Below are 19,547 nucleotides of genomic sequence, written 5' to 3' on the forward strand. Positions count from 1 at the left end.
AAACCGCATTGTAGATCGAGATCAAAATATTTGAATTTTCTCGCAGATGTTCGAGATTTCACGTTGTTTTGTACCGCCAAATTTGAATTGGAATGGCTAATGTTACCTATTTTTGAACGTAAACAGAATTTGTATTTATAATGGACCCGTATACAGAGGTAGGTAGAAGCTACAGAATTGAAAAATTTTTGAAATTTTTATTGTGTTAATTGTGAACATCACACAACTCACCAAATGAAAAATGTTGAGCAGACAAGGCGTTGTTTTGAATATTGTCTTATTGAAAATTCAAAATAAATAACATGTGGATTTATATGTATGTGGTGGGATGGATCAAAATGGGGTTCCAACCCAGGAGAAAGGGTGAGAGGTTGGGATTCAACCATATGTCCCTATAAAAATGCATTGTTCATTCAAAAAAAAAGGGGGGGGTTCCATCTGGAAACCCTCCCCTGTCCTGGATCCGCCACTGATGGGCATGATTTGTCTGTAAACATGATAAGTGAAACATATTTCAAATTCCAAATAATAACAAATTCCAGAATTTAATCTTAAATTTGAATAACCATATATGACTGGAGGGGTGTTAGTAGACATTACTCGTCATTAGTCATCACTCACTCTTAAATCTAGACAAGTTGAGTAGCTTTACAGGGGGTCTGTCTTGTCCAGTTTCTCTCTTATTGATTTGTCAAATTCCTGTATCCAGCTAATATTGTAATGATTACGCTTGTAATTTCAAGTTTCATGCCTGACATGTTTTCTGATTTCATGCTTTCAAAAAATTGGTCAATCCTGCATCATGCTTAGACCCCTATCAGACCCACCTAACATTGCCTTCAGGATTTGGAGGTCTGACACTTTTTTTTTGTCTCGCTTGACAGAGTCAAAAAGCGAGACATAGGTATGCTGTTTCTAGTAGCGGTGGTGGCGGCGTCAACATGAATGTATTAGTTTGTGATAAGGTCTAGTTTATGGTGACCGTGAACCACTAGTGGTAGGTCAGAGATATTTGGTATGCAGTTGTATACATATTGGTACATCTCATTGCCAGGGAGATTATTTGGCCCTGCCCCCTCAGTTATGGTCTATTGACTTGAAATTTTGCTTATTTTTCATGTATTAGTTTGTGATTAGGTCAGTTTATGAGAAACCAATAGTGGGAAGTTAATGATAATTGGTATGCAGTTGTATAAGCATTGGCACATCTCATTTCCATGCAGATTGTTTGGCCCTGTCCCCTCTGTCATGGTCTATTGACTTTTAAATTTTTGCTTCGATTTCATGTATTAGTTTGTGATTAGGTCAGTTTATGGGGAACCACTAGTGGTAGGTCAATGCTTTTTGGTATGCAGTTGTATAAGCATTGGCAAATCTCATTTCCATGGATAATATTTGGCCCCGCCCCCTCTGTCATGGTCAATTGACTTTTAAATTATGCTCAGTTTACATGTTTTAGTTTGTGATTAGGTTTGTTTAAAGGGAACTACTTATAAATGATAAGTTAATGGTATTTAGTATGCTGTTGTATTAGCATTGGCTCATCTCATATCCATTGAAAATTTTTAGCCATGTACCTTCAGTCATGATTCATTGACTTCTTTAATTTCAACATTTGCATTATTGAAATTACAAAAAAGACATATCTCTGTGATAACTGTTTATTGTGCCCAATCGGGCAATCCCTGTAGAGCCACTTTTATCTACATGTACATGTACATCATTAAACTTCTGAAGAATCAGGATTTGTCTCTAATGATAGCCAAAAATGAAGTGTTGACGCTTGACTGGAAAGGCCAAATAAACTTTATATTTTGCAACATTGTAATTTATATCAATGAATAAAATGGTGACCATGTCCAAACTGGACCTTTATTTAAAAGTAAATATTCCTAACTTCAGCAGTGTTCAAACTTAACCACAAGTCCTGTTTGTTAAATTCTTCTCTACAAGCCATCAGAATCCAACTAAAATTTTCGAAAAATTGAGCTTTGGGCTTGAGGTACAAATGTATGAGGATTCAAAAGTTTATCGTGAAGACTAAGCTTGCTGGATTTTGATTAATGTAAGTGTATTCTGTTTTTTTCATTATAGATACATAGTTAAGCTTGGACCTATTTAATAAATTACATTTATTTGTACTTTTAGCAACTTCTAGAGAGGACTCGGCAGAGAAGAGAGATGTTAAATCAGAAAATGGGGAAAACCCCTGAAGTCACACCAAGAAAAAGATTCCTGCAGGATAATACCACAGACAATTTACCACAATCTGATACTAAAACTCTCATGAAAGAAGGTATTTAAAAATTATGTATCTGATACAAGTAGTATTGGTTAGTTACATGTACATATTTTAATTTATGTACAAGTATGTAATGCAAATATTCCCCCAAAAAACCTACATACATTGTACATGTACTTGTTTCCTGTCTCCTGGATGGAAAAGAATACAAGGGTAGGTTTGTAGGTAAAATGGATTTTTTTTCCTTCAATAATTTACATGTGACATGGAGATGATGAGAAATTTCTTGGTTTTGGTGCTGCCAGCATAACAAAAAATGTAAATAAAATGTGTCAGGACTAATTTGCAGTTTTCAGTACATATATCTTGACATACACAACTGTATAGGGGGAGGGTTGAGATCTCACAAACATGTTTAACCCCGCCGCATTTTTGCGCCTGTCCCAAGTCAGGAGCCTCTAGCCTTTGTTAGTCTTGTATTAATTTAATTTTAGTTTCTTGTGTACAATTTGGAAATTAGTATGGCGTTCATTATCACTGGACTAACATATATTTGTTTAGGGGCCAGCTGAAGGGTGCGGGAATTTCTCGCTACATTGAAGACCTGTTGGTGACCCTCTGCTGTTGTTTTTTATTTGGTCGGGTTGTTGTCTCTTTGACACATTCCCCATTTCCATTTTCAATTTTACAAGTACTTGTGTATGTCAAGAATTTATAGACAGAACAATATTGTGTTACAAATTTCTAATACAAAATGTACCACAATTATACAGCAACCATATTTTTTCAGCATCACCTGGCAAGAGACAATGTGTTAGAGAAGATGAAATAAATATAAAGCCAGACACACCAGCTATTAGTAGTGTGAGATCTAGAATGCATAATTTGACACAGCAGAGAACAGATTGGTCTTCAGGAGGTATGAAATAGTCCTGTACACAATTTGCATTTAGTGTGAAATATAAAAGTTATAAAAAAACAAAACAATTTGATTTCAACAAATAACAGTTATGACAGACAGCAAACAATGACCACTGGAATACAGGTTTTTGCCTGAAAACAGGCATAAAATGTTATGGTGCAAGGGTAAAAAATGTTTCATCCAATATTGTTTGAAGAATCATAACCTCCAAAACAGTCACATTCACATGATGCAACACCTTTTTCTTTTGTCTAGACCAGCAACAATTTTTACCCAAAAATCTTGCAGTATAATTTGTAAGACTTTTTGTGCAAAGAGCCAATGATTAAGAAACTTAATATTTGTTTCCAATATATGTAAACTATATCCGATACAGATTTTATATTATTTACCTCAAGAAGGTAAAGAGAACTTGTATTCCTTCAGCTTGAAAAGATAGCTCTGACAGCATGTGCTGTGAATCTAATAAAATAGTTTAAAAAAAAAAAAACATTGGTGCAAGCCATTTTTTTTTAACTCTAAATGATTCCCAGCACCAAAGATAAAAGCTAGAAATAAATGCATATTGAAATGACAACTAATTAAATTAGGAAAGTTAAAGTTGTAATAAATAAATAAAACATTTGACATAATTTTGAATTCAGATGGTACAGATTCTGACAATTCACATCCTAAACCAGTTCCTAGGAAGTCACTCCAGAATTCTTTAGAGGAGGAAGTAGAACCCCCTAAAGTAGAAGGACAAAGGAGAGGGAGACTTGCTAACTTAGCTGCCACAATAAACAACTGGGAAGATGATCTTAGTCATCCCACAATTCCGTAAGTTAAGGTTTTACGGCTAGTAGTATTAGAAAATGTATATAATTGATACAGCATTTTATAAAAATCTTAAATGGTTTTCATACATTTTATCTGCACATTTAATATACATGTATTTGAACAACAAAAAATACAGGTTTGTCTTTCCAGTTAAATGAAACAAGTTCATTTGTACAATTCGACATTGATGTCATTTCTTTGATAGTTTCTGTTTTATTGAGTCTCAACTATTTATACTATGGACAAGAACCTTGACATAATGTATATTTTTGAAGATTATATTGACCTCTAGATGTATTTTGGTTATTAGTACTTATATCATTGAGGTATATTCAACATTACCTTTTATTCTGTCAGTATTGTTTACAATTTATTTATGATGGTTCAGCTTATTTTAAAATGTTTACTACAGGTTAAACAACAAGTTGAACAACTATAATATTAATGAACATGGCCTAATATTCCTTTTGCAGAAGTAGTAAAAATACAGAAGAGAAAAAACCAAAATGGCAGCCTCCAAAGAAAGATGATAGTGTACAACCTCCTGCTCCAAAATCACAGATGGATTCTAAATGGCAAACATCAAAAAGGGAGATGTCTTCAGACATTGTTATGCAATCACCAACTAAGAAAACAAGTCCAGGCAGTGTACCTGCCCCACCCCCTCCACCTGCCTTTCACTCACCAAAGAAATATGCTGCTCCAGCCCCTCCAACAGGATCACCAATAAAGAGCAAAACATCAATAGTACTGATGGAACCTCATAGTTCAGAGGTTAAGCCTAAGCATCAGGTTAAACATCTTGTAAACAAGGAACCAGTTAATTTGCCTTCAAGAAATGGTACAAATGTTGGTACTACATGTAAGCCTGTTGTTTCTAAAGTTGAACAACCTGTTAAACAGATGGCAACCCCAGTAAACAATAAACCACCTTGTAAGACTTCCTCTTCTGAACCCTCTCAGTCTAATGCAAACAGGGAACCAGACAGTGATGATCCAGCCTCTAAGCCAGTGTCATCTAGAATGGCATCATGGCAGCAAAGAGTCAACAGTTCTGTGCCACCAAAAGAAGAAGAGCCAACAGCATATTCAGTCACTGCTCGTATGTCTGCCTGGGAAACCATGTCATCATCGAACCAAGTTTCAAACATTAAGAAAGTAGATCCTGGAAGCTCACCTTCAAAATCTCCTTGCAGACAAGGTCCCATACAGTCAAATATTTCAAAAGCAAGAACCGTAACTCCAAGTAAAAATGTTAAAGATAGTATCATGGAAAAGGCAAGCAAAATACAGAGTAGTATAACAACTCCAGTCAGCAACCTCCAGCCTGGACAATCTCCAGCTGGTAAGATTGGTAGTGCTACTAAAATGATCCATCAGAAGTTGTTTGACCAGGTACAGCACAGTAAGACAGGCGACATGGCTGATCAGATGAGGAAACAAAGAATGGCAGAATTAAATACTTTACAGAACAGATGGACTAATGGTGTCCTAAAGGAGGACAAATTACAGGTGATTTGATATGGTTGTCACATTTAAATGTGTTAAAATGTATGATTATAGAAGTAGTAGACTTGCTGTAAGCATTAATTGACTGTTTCTAATGGCCCTAGCTGAAGACTTTCATTGTTTTCTTGATAAGTATTACCCAGAATGCATCAGATACAGAAAAATGCAAATTTGGATCACAGTTTTCAATTTAAGAATTGTGAAGATATTGACAACGAACTGCTGTATAGGATTTTAAAGTTTAAAGCTAGTAAATAGTCAATATAAAAAAATATGGCTTTGTCAATTCCATATGAAAAAAACATAAAAAGAAATAGGCATTCGTGTAGTCTGTTTTCTTTTTGTACCTCCTTAAGCCCTTTGCACTGCCATTCGACATACATTTGTATCAAATATTGATAAACAGTATGGAATGTTTAAAATGTGTTATTATTTCAGGACAATGTTGTTGAACCGGCTGAGGTCAAGAATGCTACTGCTCCTGTAGAGAAAAAGGATGCAATAAGGGCTAAAGCAAGAGAAGGTAAAATAATATCCAATATAATTTTTTTTATTTTCAAAAATATTTTAACGCTTACATATTTATATGAAATAGATTTGACATATTTGAGGTACAGGTGATTTTGAACACCCAGTTGGCAATCATTCAAAAAACAAATTGATATGGAACGTAACATGAAAAAGATAACATGGACTTTCAAAAATTGGACAGTGCAACAGTCCCAAAACAATCTATTCTTCAGAAAAATAGACTTACTAACATTGACAATTATGCACCATTTTCATAAGTAGGCCATATGTCATAAAAAATAATATACCAATTCAAGCAGGCGTATGCTTATAATATATTCATGTGATCTGATATTCCTAACTTTGAGTGGTTTATCCTCATCTGATACTGAATATTTGCTTGGATTAACACTAACAGGGGTTAATAAGGGATCCTGTTATGGGGTTGAATTTGTATCAATATTTTCCAAAAGTTTATTTCTATTATTTGGATCTATGAATGCACATTCCAAGTAATTTCCATTGAATGGCAATTGCATGAAAATAGTTTCGATTGCACTTCAATTAATTGTATTTTTAATTCAATACTGAAAATATTCCAATTATTTTTTTTTGCATGCTGGGTAATTGGTTTTTTCTTTTGCTTGCTTATGCAAGATTTTGATAGAAAGTTAGCTGAAATGGGATTTGACCTTTCAGATGAACAGGCTTCCTATGACTTCAAGAAAGGTCAACAGAAAAGTGGTTCTGAATCTTCAGGAGAGGAGAGTTCCAGAAAAGGGAAAGCACCTACACCTCCAACAGCACCACCCCTACCACAACAAACAAACAAAGCACTGCCACCCCGTCCAACATCTCAGCCAAATTTCAAAGCAAATGGTAAACAGTCTGCAAAACCAGGAACCAGTTTATATCGACTTATATCACAGAAAAGGAATGATAAACCAGATGTTCCTACCAACAAAGCTCAAGATCATTCTGGAAAGAAGGTTCAGTTCGAAGACAGCTTTGATAGTACTGAAGATGATGAATTGTATGCAAAAAAATCTTCGTCCAGCACAGAAGATGAGACAGATATTGGAGAAAATGGAGATCCTACTACTGATGATATGGACACACAAGACGATTCTTTTGAAAGTTCTAATAGTGCTTTTTCTACTGATGTAGATCATCATCCTGTAAATAAAGAGTTACCTCCCATTAATAATCAAGCTCGTCATTACATGGAAGAAGACACTGATGGAGATGACTGCAGTCTTAGTGCATTTGTACCAGCTTCAGTAAGAAGAGAAAGTATACTGCCACATGGGCCACCACAAGATGCCACCCCACAGAAATCAGAAAGTCATGGCAGAAAAACACAACATACAGTGGCATCTGTGCCATCAGCAGTCAGACATCAGAGCACAACAAATCTCAAAAAGTACCTTGACGAAACATCTTCAAGTCAAGGGAGTTCGACAAGTAGTCTGAATAGCGAGACTGATTCTAATCAGAGCTCATTCGATGAAGATTCAAGGAGGATGCAGGAAACAACTGATGATGATGAAACTAATGAAGCAGAAATTGATGATTTCCTCGATGAGGCAATGAGTGATGAAGAGTCAGAGGCAAAACAACCACAAGTAACACCAGTAAGTTAGAAACTATTCTAATTTATTCTGCAAATTCAACTTTATATGAATTCATTTTTTTAATTCACCTTGCCCAAAGGGCCAAGTGAGCTTTTCTCATCACTTGGCGTCCCTCGTTTGTCATCGTCCGTCTTCGTTAACTTTTACAAAAATCTTCTCCTCTGAAACTACTGGGCCAAATCAAACCAAACTTGACCACAATCATCATTGGGGTATCTAGTTTAAAAAATGTGTGGGGTGACCCGGCCAACCAACCAAATGGCCGCCATGGCTAAAAATAGAACATAGGGGGTAAAATGTAGATTTTTGCTTATAACTCTGAAACCAAAGCATTTAGAGCAAATCTGACTGGGTTAAATTGTTAATCAAGCCAAGATCTATCTGCCCTGAAATTTTCAGACAAATCAGACAACTGGTTGTTGGGTTGCTGCCCCTGAATTGGTAATTTTAAGGAATTTTTACTGTTTTTGGTTATTATCTTGAATATTTTTATAGATAGGGATAAACTATAGACAGCAATAATGTTCAGCAAAGTAAGATCTACAAATAGGTCAACATGACCAAAATTGTCAGTTAACCCCTTAAGGAGTTATTGCCCTTTATAGTCAATTTTTAACAATTTTCATAAATTTTGTAAATTTTGTAAATTTTTACAAAATATTTTCCTCTGTTACTAATGGGCGAAGTTCATTATAGATAGAGATAATTGTAAGTAGCAAGAACGTTCTGTAAAGTAAGAACTTCAAACACATCACCATCACCAAAATACAATTTTGTTTTGCTTTAGTTTTACTTAAAACTTTCATCAATGAAATATGGTCAATAATCTTGTAAAGCCATGGGTGATATAAATAATATATTTCCACTAAATTTTTATGCCCCACCTATGATAGTAGAGTGGCATTATGTTTTCTGGTTTGTCGGTCTGTTTGTTCGCTCGTCCGTCTGTCCCGCTTCAGGTTAAAGTTTTTGGTAAAGGTAGTTTTTGATAAAGTTGAAGTCTGAACAACTTGAAACTTAGTACACATGTTCCCTATGATATGATCTTTCTAATTTTAATGCCAAATAATAGATTTTATCCCAATTTCATGGTCCACTGAACATAGAAAATGATAGTGCAAGTGGGGCATCTGTGTACTATGGACACATTCTTGTTTGGTTATTTTTTGGCATTAAAAGATTATAGTTTCTTCTAAGGCCAAAAAAATATATATGTCTGTTTAAGGTTACATCATCAAAATAAATAGGGTAGGTAGGTCGGTATTTCCATTTTATTTTTTGCACCATGATTTTGAGTTGTGCGGTTCGTCTTGCCATGGTTTGTGGAGTTCTTGGGCCGAGTTGCCCATATTTTTAATGATTGGATTATTTCCCTTTGTTATTGATTGGAAAAAAATGGTGGCAAAATGTTTATTTCATCACACAAGTCGCGAATTTCCTTAAAACAGCTATCATATTCATGATTATGAACATTGGGATGTATCAGGCAACACTATCTTCACTTTTAACACGAGTTCAGTTTATTTTTCACTTTACGACGGAAATAAAATGGCTTAGGGTCGGCGCTCAAAATAGGGCCGGTCGGGTAACCGTAAACAGACATATATTTTTTTTGGCCTAAACTTACATGGTCATTTTCATGACCTTTTTAACACCCCAAATGTCATATTTTGAAATTTGTCTGGAGATAAACAAAAATGGTGTTCACGAACACACCAAAATTAATATCAGACATTCTCATCTTGTGATATATAATCTTAATGACACATATTAAAAAAAATAAACATAAACATGTTGTTTTTTTTTAAATTTTACACATAAAATTTTCAGAGAAAAAGGAGAAGTCACATGATAGCCACAAGTGGTGCTTATGAAGCACATGGTGATGAACATAATCTTGTATACAGTGTCAGTATGTATAGAAATAAAAGGTAAGTGTATTTAAGCAGTGTTCTCCCCACAAATTTTATATAGCACCCTGGCAAACAGGGATTTTTAAAATACCATCTTATTTCTAGAAAATATAGCAGCACACCCATAACACAATCTATAACATAATAATCTCAGATAGCATCATGTTCAAGCAATATAGGGCCACATTACCATGATGATAAAAGACCCTATGGAGAGCACAACTTTAAGTAGAGAAACTATGTGCCACAGCTCATCAAAATTAATCATAAGCATTTGCACATTAGCTCCTTTTCTTGCCCAACCAAAAAATAAAAATAATGGTTGCTGCAAAAGCACTATCATATACAATGATGCATGTACAAAGTACAACCATGCAGGGCCAATAAGAGAAATTCACTAATCAATTTAGCAATAAAATTTTATGAAGACTCTTGTATTCATATCAGTACCAGTGGCGGATCCAGAAATTTTCATAAGTGGGAGCCCACTCCAGTCACGCTTCAGTGATTCCCTATATAAGCAACCAATTTTTTTCCCAAAAAGGGGGGGCCCGCCCCCCCCCCCTAAATCCGCCTCTGAGTACTGTACATGGTCATGAGAAAAAAAAAACTAACCAAAAAAAAATATAGAGAAAAAGACAACAAAAACTTGGTCTTTCACAGGAATCATCTGGCAAATAGGGTCAGAAAGTTTCTGCTAAATTGATCCTGTCACCTTATGTTACTTTATATTTTCAACAGAAAAGGAGTTGAATATGTTTGCTTTCACAACATGTTCTCATCGCAATTAACTAGGCTATTAAAAATAACATCCATAAGATGTACTCGCCTAAGTCATAATTTACCTGTGTAAGATACAGCAGATTATATATTTTAATTTGATATTTCTATAGGGATGGACCACAATCTCCAGACAGAAAAATAGTGAGAAATCGTCAGTTCCAGGCAGACATTGAGGAAGAAGAAATAGAAATGCCTACTCATCTACCACCTGACGTAGAAAGAAAATCTGTGCAGGAGAGAATCCATGTATGTCAATTTATTTTTTATCTATTCAAGAAAAAATAAGGCTGATTAAAATTTAAACAGTGGTAATGTAATCTTGATTTTGATTCTTGTTATATTTTTTTTTGTACTTGTGGTTTGGTTTTGGGAGTAAGAGAACGTACTTTGTTTAGAAAGAGTTAAAGATATATACTTGTATATAATCCATGCTGTCTCAAAAAATCATGTATTTTTTTCTAATTTTAGGAATTACAGGAACTAGTCAGTCAAGAACAAAGTGTCATAATGCAAACCAGTAATGCTCTTAACCAGTGCTGTCTGGGTAATTCACATTTTGCTGGGTCAGCAGAACAAGTAGAATGCAATAGATTGTTGTTATTAGCATGTGAGTATTCTTATTATATGATATATTCATATTTAGATATAAAATAAGAAGTTGTGGTATGATTGCCAGTGGGATATAGGTCAACAGTCTAAATGGATTCACACACCTTATGGTACAACCAAAAATGAGCAAACCCATATTAGATAGGTAGCTATAATCAGCCTTGACTGACAAACACAATACATTTCAAACTCAAAAACTGATTACTCGTGACATTATAAACCGAAAATGCAAAGATTATACAGCAACAAACAACAACCACAGAATTACAATAATTCAAAAAAATTGTGTTTTACTGTGAATGTTATAGTGTGAAGCAGGCATGGTGTCTTAAGAAACTTATCTTTGTTTGATTTATTAAGTTACAAACATTTCTACAGGTTCCTGTCACACATTTTATTGAAAATCATCTACAACCAAAAAGTTCAATTATATTTTTGTTGAATGAGGATGAGAATTTTAAAGCTTAAACCTAAGTATATATTTAGGTTTACTTTTGTTGTTGGCTTGAGTGTTTTATTGATGTTCACATGACATTACCTGTTCTTTGAAACATACCTAGGTAAAAGCAAATATACAAGTGCACTTATAATTTCCAAATCATAAAATGTGACCAAAGAGGGAAGTAAAGATTTGTTAAGTCTTATCAGAAGAGTGTAATATTGCAAAGAAAAATAACTTGTTTATTTTGGTTGTTACAGGTCAGAAAAGGCAAGCATATTTAACAGAAATGCAGCGTCTGAAAGAAACAGGACATTTGGACCCACCAGGGCATGGAACTAAAGGCTCCCTTACGATTAGTGATATCAGACTGCCATTGAAAAAAGAATTTGTTACAAAGATTGGAACAACATCAGGTATAGATTTTTTAAGAAAAGATAAATTCATATCAACTACATGTCATACAAATGTCAGTTATTGACTTTTGTATTGTGTACATTTTTTATAACCATTCAGTGTATTTCCTTGAATATTTTAAGTATGCGAGATTGAATAAAGGGGATGTGGACATGAATTTTTGAAAGACGGTTCTAATATAGAGTTATAGAGAGTTTACAAATTGAAAGGATTTGGACCTAAACTAATGCATTGGACCCCACTATGCATAAACCCTTTTTAGGGAAAACACTGCCATTCTTATGGTAGATTAACTGCATAAACATCATCTTAGATTGTGAAATAACAGTTCAAAATAGGTCTAGATCTTTGCTTAAATCCGCAAATTTTGAGACAGGTTGGCAGTTAATGAGTTCGATTGTTTATTGGAATAAAGAAAAATAAATGATTCATAATAATTCATTGAAATATTCAGTCAGATTTATCAAATTAAATACCAAAAAATGGTGTATTTTCAATTCCTTGACAACCTACCCATTTAATGGAAAATAGTAAAAAAATAATATTAAAAGAAATGACAGAAATTTTCATTTTTTTTCTTGTAGCAAGAAAACAAAGTCAGTAATACCACTTTTTATTGTTATTTTCTGAAAGCATATTTTAAAACCTATCTTCACATATTTTATTTCTAAATCTATCATTCAGATTTCTTTTTATTCACAACTTGTAGCTTGAAAATTAGCATGACTTACATGTATAATTTTTATCAAATTTTTGAAAAAAACATGGAAAAATCTACATTCTGGCTAAGTTGAAGAAATACTATCTGAGGAAATGTATACCATTCTCCACCTGTATCAGGTGAACAGTGTTCAGTATATCCACTCATTCTTTTGTCTGTTTGTTATAATACTATCTTTGATATGCATTTTCTTAGTTGATTTGAGCAAGATTTGTATCTTAAAGGACTGTTTCAAGTGTTTGAATCTGAACTGAAAATTTTCTTTGCCTATGATTTAACTCCTGAACAATGGAATTATTAATTTATGTTTGTATGCATCTTATTAATGTTTTAAAGTTGTTCTGTGTATATGATTTTCAGACAGCAATCCTATAGGGGAAATAAATATAATGAGGTCATCCATTTCCAAAAATATAATGTATCATATGGGGGAAGCGGAAGTCATATTTTTCCTAAGACAATTTTTATGAAAAATATAATGTGTGAGCATTTGTTTTGAACCCTACTATCCATATTAAACCCAACCCCCTATAATTAATTTTTGAAAGCCCTATTGCAAATTCACATCAATCATTAACTGAGATGCAGAAACAACACTAGTAAAATTTTTACCAATCATTCTTATCATTTCAGATACAACAGTACATTACTTTTTGATTCTGATAAGAAACAATGCCCAGTTTATAACCACAATCTATCTTATCCTTTCAGATACAACAGTACACTACTTTTTGATCCTGATAAGAAACAATGCCCAGGTTATAACCACAATCTATCTTATCATTTCAGATACAACAGTACATTACTTTTTGATCCTGATAAGAAACAATGCCCAGGTTATAACCACAATCTATCTTATCCTTTCAGATACAACAGTACATTACTTTTTTATCCTGATAAGAAACAATGCCCAGGTTATAACCACAATCTATCTTATCATTTCAGATACAACAGTACACTACTTTTTGATCCCGATAAGAAACAATGCCCAGGTTATAACCACAATCTATCTTATCATTTCAGATACAACAGTACATTACTTTTTGATCCTGATAAGAAACAATGCCCAGGTTATAACCACAATCTATCTTATCATTTCAGATACAACAGTACACTACTTTTTGATCCTGATAAGAAACAATGCCCAGGTTATAACCACAATCTATCTTATCCTTTCAGATACAACAGTACACTACTTTTTGATCCTGATAAGAAACAATGCCCAGGTTATAACCACACAAATGTTATCTACACATGATCCTATGATGAGAGGAAGTCTGGACTTTCCTAATCTCATTAAAATACATGGAATCTCTGGAAGTTTTAAACTTACAATGGAAATATTTAGTATGGTGAGATATTTGTTAACTATTATTTAAAAAGTTGTGAATATAATTTTAACAACAATAAAAAAAAAAAGATGTGGTATGATTGGTAATGAGACAACTCTCCACAAGAGATCAAATGACACAGAAATTAACAACTATAGGTCACTATGTGGCCTTCAACAAAGAGTAAACTCCATACCTCATAAATAGTTAATTTATCGACCATACTCTATGAACATCAAAAACATTTATTGTACTGTCCACCATTCAAAACTATTCAAGTTGTGTGCAGTTACATGTAGTAGACAAATTTGACTTTTCCTTGATCGTAAAGAGCATGTGACACTTTTAGGTTAAATGTTTTACAAAATAAAGGGAAACTTATTTCTGAACTTTATTCCGAATACTGTCTTTAAAAGTTACAGACACACACTCGTCTAAATGATCCAGAATTGGCTGGTGACACATTTTTGTTAATGAACTAACATTTTTAAAAATAATACTTCCTGGAAACTATTGATATTGTTTGTTATTTCAGAATGTTTCTAGGGAGTCTATTGGGAAAGATAAAAAGAAGAAAACACCTAAAAAGTCTTCGATGAAAAGTGGACATATTACAAGTAAGTGTATACATGTTTCTGTAGCCATAACTTAATAACTTATATTCTCACAAATTTAAATCCGTGTATGAATATACGGAATTGACTTGGATTATAAAGAGTGGGTCAAAATGAAAATATTTTATAAAGTTTATATGATACAATCCAGTGTTCTCCCAAGGGCCTATTAGCATTATGGTAATGTGATGCTATCTGAATTGGTTTTCTTAAAGTTTATGTTATGGATGTGAGGCTATAATTTTTAGAAACAAGGTGGTATTTAAATTTCTCTGTTCCATAATTGACCACTGAATCACTGTAAACAAATACCAGAATGTTGGTACATGGCTTTGGTAGACATTTTTCTCAGCAACCTTTAAGGGGCCTCTGTGGATGAGTGGTGTAGGAAGTCCAACTTTCAAATCACTAGTCTGTCAACACTGGGGTGGTCATTTGACCTGCCAAGTTAAAGTCATATCAAATCCTTTGAAATACCTTTGAGAACAAAAAGTATTATTATTGACTATTTAAAAAAAAAATGTGGTTATAAGGAATAATGGAAGAGATTTAATTTGATACTTGGACATGAATGTTATGACAAATCAAACTTTTTCTTTCCTTGACCATAAATATAATTTTTTCTTTGAGATTTAAGATGGGTGAAGGGGGTTGATAATGAAAGAATAGCTGTAAAAATAAATTGAAAAAGACATAAAAAAAACTTTAATTTTAGCATACACATGTCCATGTTGTATGATTGGATGTAATTGTTCAAGGAATAGAGGTATAGTTAGATTGATGTGTTTTAGTGATGGATTTTATATCAAATATATACACAAAGACTCATATTCACATTGTTATTGAAATGAATTAGTTTTCAAAAGTGGTGGCCTATTTTTTGACCTTTGATGTGATTGCACCAATTTATCAACACTTTGCTGTGGGTTGTTTCACCTGATATACTTTTATCACAAAACTGGTTTTCCCCTGTTATTATTTGAAAAGGATTTTGTTATAAATTTATTTATAAACTACAAGTGTCCTATTGATATATTGATAGAAAACAATACTGAATGAATGTTAAGAGGGGGAAAGTATTAACTTTCTTGACAAATTAACTTATCTTTATCCAAACATGCTGAATTGTTACCTCAAATCCTGCTGTGTAAAACCTTAAAATTGAAATGGAAGGCATTAAAAATTTTTAAAACACATAAAATTAAGGTTTTACCCACAAAAAATACATGGGACATTTGGAAGACTAAAAAAATCGACTCTGTGGGTGTTGCAATTTTATTCGGGGAAATTTAAGAAATTCTATAATAGCCTTTATACACAGTTACTCCTGTCCCCATTTTCAAAGTGTCTTCCCCAGATCGTTGATTTGTGTACAGTTAAATTGATCAATCTTTATGTGAATTTGGAGAAAAAAGTAAACAATTGATTTTATAACTAGGCCAATGTGCATCAGAGATAAATATGTTTGAAATGAATATTAATGTATTTGTAGTGCCAAGTCCTGGTGGTCCAACAGCAGTGAGAACAACCAGCTTTACATTGATAACAACACTGCCTATCTCAATGAAATCCTTAGACAAGACAAGTTTTACCCTAGAAAGAGTAAGTAAATAATTATTGAATATTGCACTTTCTGTTAAATCAAGTCTCAAGTGAATTGTTGTATAATAAGGCCAATGCTGATTGTTTCTGAATTATTTATTTATTAAGATACATTAATTCTGTTATTATTTAGTCCTTTAACTTACTAACTGTTAGTTATAAATTTATAAACTATTCAAATTTTCAAAGATAAAAGCTGCTCATTAATCACACAGTGCATAACATATATTACAGCTCTTCTATAAAAGCATGCAAAGCAAACCTTTGATCAACTTGCTTGCTATGTTTGTTTGTAAACAACAGGTAGGTAGTCTGTTTCAGTCTGTTTACTATAGACTGGAATTTAATGGACAATAAACATTAACTGTATTTCATGTCAATTCTTATTGTCCAATCGAATCCCAGCAAATATAAAACAGATTTAAACTACACCAACTTATTGTTGGCAAAACAGCCAAGCAAACATAGCAAGTAAGTCGATCAAAATTTTGTTTTACATGCTTTCATAGAAGAGCTGTAAAATCTCTGCTTATTTTTCCTTTTACAATATAAACATTTTTTGAGGAATGAATTTTACTTTATTTCAGATTTCCTACTTATCTCCCTTACATGGAACTATTTACATGAGACTGAAATGTTTGATGGAACAAAATGTGGAAGAACGAGGATTTTTGGTAAGCTTATTTCTTTGTGGACTATTAATGAATAACAACTCATCAGCATTATGGCTGCTCTAGTTGTATGGGTTCATTGAATTTTTACAAACATTTCAGTTTTATATTTGAATTGTATGGATACTGGATATTAGAAAAATGCCATCAAACCATTCAATATAAAATGTGTTGAATTCCCAAAATTGAAAATGGTCAATGCATTTAAAAAAGATATGCAGTACCAAAAAATATAGAGTGAACATTTTTTGAAAAACATACTCTCATTTTAACTAAGAAATTACAGAAACTGTTTTCTGTTATTAAAGTATGGAAATAAAACTGTGGAAAAAATGTTTATGTCAACCCTAATTTACATCTTTTTAGCATGTTAATCTAGCTCCGAGCAGGCATATATTCATTTATTATTTTGAATGGTTACAAAACAAGACCATTATGTTTACAAATATTGCAAACTAAACCTACACATAGTTTACAGACTTGCATGTCAGACAGATGTAATACCTTAAAATGTCTTCTCAATTATTTTTTTAGACAATGTTTGAGGATGTTAGTGGTCTTGGAGCATGGCACAGAAGATGGTGTGTGTTAGCTGGTAACAAGTTGTGTTTCTGGAAATACCCTGATGATGAACAGAAAAAGGTAATGAAAACAGTTATTGATACACTATGGCATGCTCTATTAAAGTTGTCTTTATAGAAGATCTGCTACTTTGGATTCATTTATTTTCGAGGACAAAGGCAAACTTGTAAGTTGGTGATATTTAATTTTGTGGTTTTGCCGAGGTCTGCATACAAGCCTATAGAAAATTATTCATTTGTTGATCATTTTATTTCATGGTTTACCTGTACCCTAAAAATCCACAAAAATTGGTATCCAACAAATAATAATGAATCCACAGTATAATAATGAATTCACTGTATTTAAACCAAATTATCAACAACAAAAAAACACTAAAAGAACTACTGATACTGTTATACTCTTGAAAATATACAGCATCTAATAGTAATATTGAATAAATTAGTTGATGTTTCTTTTGTATTGTTACAGGATCCTATTGGATATTTTGACTTGAAGAGGTGTATTACAGAAAAAGTAGGCTTGATACCAAGAGACATCTGTGCTAGACCTAATACATTTGAACTGGTAACAGTGCGACAGCCAAGGAGAGGGGAACCAGATACTTTGATTTCAAAAACATACAATACCATGACAACCACAAGGTAATAGTAATGTAATGAAGTTAAAGAACAAAAATGTATTTATAATAACAAATAAAAGATAATGATTTTCCAAGCATAGGCAAATGTGATAGCAAATTGCACTGCAATAAAACCAGAAAAATTAGTGCATTACATTCATCAAAGACTAATGTCACTACAATAAGTCAGGCTCTGAAAGATTCAGAATAGATTGGATAGAAGACTCAGCCTGTTTGGTTTAGTACAAAGCAGCATATTCTTACCTCACTTTATAATAACATCTTATATATATTAGCTGCTGAATTGTAAGCAGCCATTGGTCCATTAATAAATATATCTTGATTTTTTTTAGACACATGCTTTCTGCTGACACAAAAGAAGAAAGGATAAATTGGTGCAATAAAATAAACAGAGCATTAGCCAACATAAGGACATGGCATTCTGATGCTATGAGGCCAATCAGATTACCTACAAAAGACACTTGAGCCAATGATCAAACAGGATATAGACTAAAATGAAGGGACACAGTTCCCTAGATGAGTGCCAAAAGGTCTAGCGAGACCAGCAAGACTTAGACTTCAGTAGAAATACTTGTGATATATTTTATATATATATGTATGGTGCATATAATTATATAGATAATGCCTATGTAATCTGCTACATGCTTAGTATACGGTTAGCTAGAATTTAAGTACACTTTCTGTTTATACATGGGCTGGTCCCTTACGTTGAGGGTCATAAACACACTTAATTTCAGTTGCTGATTTAAAAGCATTGATATTATTATGAATCTCATTAAAATTTTCTCCATTCCAAGTGAAAATGTAAACAAACTTTAATAGTGTGCCTCATTGTATTAATTCTCTTTTTTCACATACAAACATTTATTGTAAAAAAAAGATTTCCAAACCAGAATTATAACAGTACCTGCACTTCTACTTACTACATTTCTTAACAGTTTTCTATAATCGAGAATTTATACGATTTTTTTATTTTTGTTTTTATTAGCACCAATCATGGAAAAATTAGTAATAGTTTTATTTCATTGTAGAAAAAAGCTGTTTTTACTATTTTATAACTTATGACGCACTGTATTTGTATAACCATGTTAACTATATATTTGTTTCTTTGTTACTCTTGTGTTTCTTATCTTATTTATCCTTTTCTTCATCTTATTCACGTCTTTTGTCAGTTGATGATATTATACATGCACCTAGAACATGGGTGTCCAAACCCTACACTGTGTAAAAGCATTAGATCTAGTAGTTTGCACTTAAAGGAGGATTAGATAATCGGATGTTAGTCAATCTAATTCTTATTTGGTCAGTTATATTGCAAAAGATCTGCTATTTTACTACTAGTTTCTGGCAGTTCTCTCAAATATTAGCTCTAGTAACATTTGACAGTGTTTAAATTTGAAAATGAAATTTTTGTATTTGCCTTGCTGAGAAGAAATTATGAATTTATTATATTGATATATGATATGGTGTGTAATGTGTTTTTTTGACCTGCAGGAATTTTTAAACAAATAAAACATCTAGAAGTCATCTTGTGTATTTATTTGAATAAACTTGAAATGCCACAAATATTGACCGACATTGATATCAAC

The 19,547-nt window shown here is 32.9% G+C and overlaps 1 protein-coding gene across 3 annotated transcripts; it reads left to right on the top strand.

The window, feature by feature from the left end:
• Positions 1–43: 43 nt before the first annotated feature.
• LOC143080032 (uncharacterized) lies at positions 44–18,740 on the top strand. 3 transcript variants are annotated; one of them, XM_076255676.1, is made up of 19 exons: positions 44–158; positions 2,149–2,296; positions 3,033–3,161; positions 3,809–3,983; positions 4,457–5,495; positions 5,931–6,015; positions 6,660–7,636; positions 9,467–9,567; positions 10,443–10,578; positions 10,801–10,939; positions 11,641–11,796; positions 13,308–13,354; positions 13,745–13,870; positions 14,385–14,466; positions 15,956–16,065; positions 16,653–16,739; positions 17,271–17,378; positions 17,787–17,959; positions 18,291–18,740. In XM_076255676.1, exons 1-19 carry the CDS (start codon positions 141–143, stop codon positions 18,421–18,423), a joined length of 3,969 nt encoding a protein of 1,322 aa, XP_076111791.1. In that variant the 5' UTR covers positions 44–140; the 3' UTR covers positions 18,424–18,740. The 3 variants fall into 3 exon arrangements, with proteins under 3 accessions (XP_076111791.1, XP_076111792.1, XP_076111793.1); XM_076255677.1 differs by lacking the exon at positions 13,308–13,354 and adding an exon at positions 13,542–13,588; XM_076255678.1 differs by having other exon boundaries at positions 6,702–7,636.
• Positions 18,741–19,547: the final 807 nt, after the last annotated feature.

Source organism: Mytilus galloprovincialis, chromosome 6 (genome assembly GCF_965363235.1).
Source record: "Mytilus galloprovincialis chromosome 6, xbMytGall1.hap1.1, whole genome shotgun sequence".
NCBI lineage: Eukaryota > Metazoa > Mollusca > Bivalvia > Mytilida > Mytilidae > Mytilus > Mytilus galloprovincialis.

Bases quoted from the DNA above. Each gene is read 5' to 3' on its own strand.
- LOC143080032 (XM_076255676.1), top strand. The intron at 7,637-9,466 runs GTAAGTTAGAAA...TAAAATTTTCAG, and splicing joins AACAACCACAAGTAACACCA to AGAAAAAGGAGAAGTCACAT. The intron at 13,871-14,384 runs GTGAGATATTTG...TTGTTATTTCAG, and splicing joins CAATGGAAATATTTAGTATG to AATGTTTCTAGGGAGTCTAT.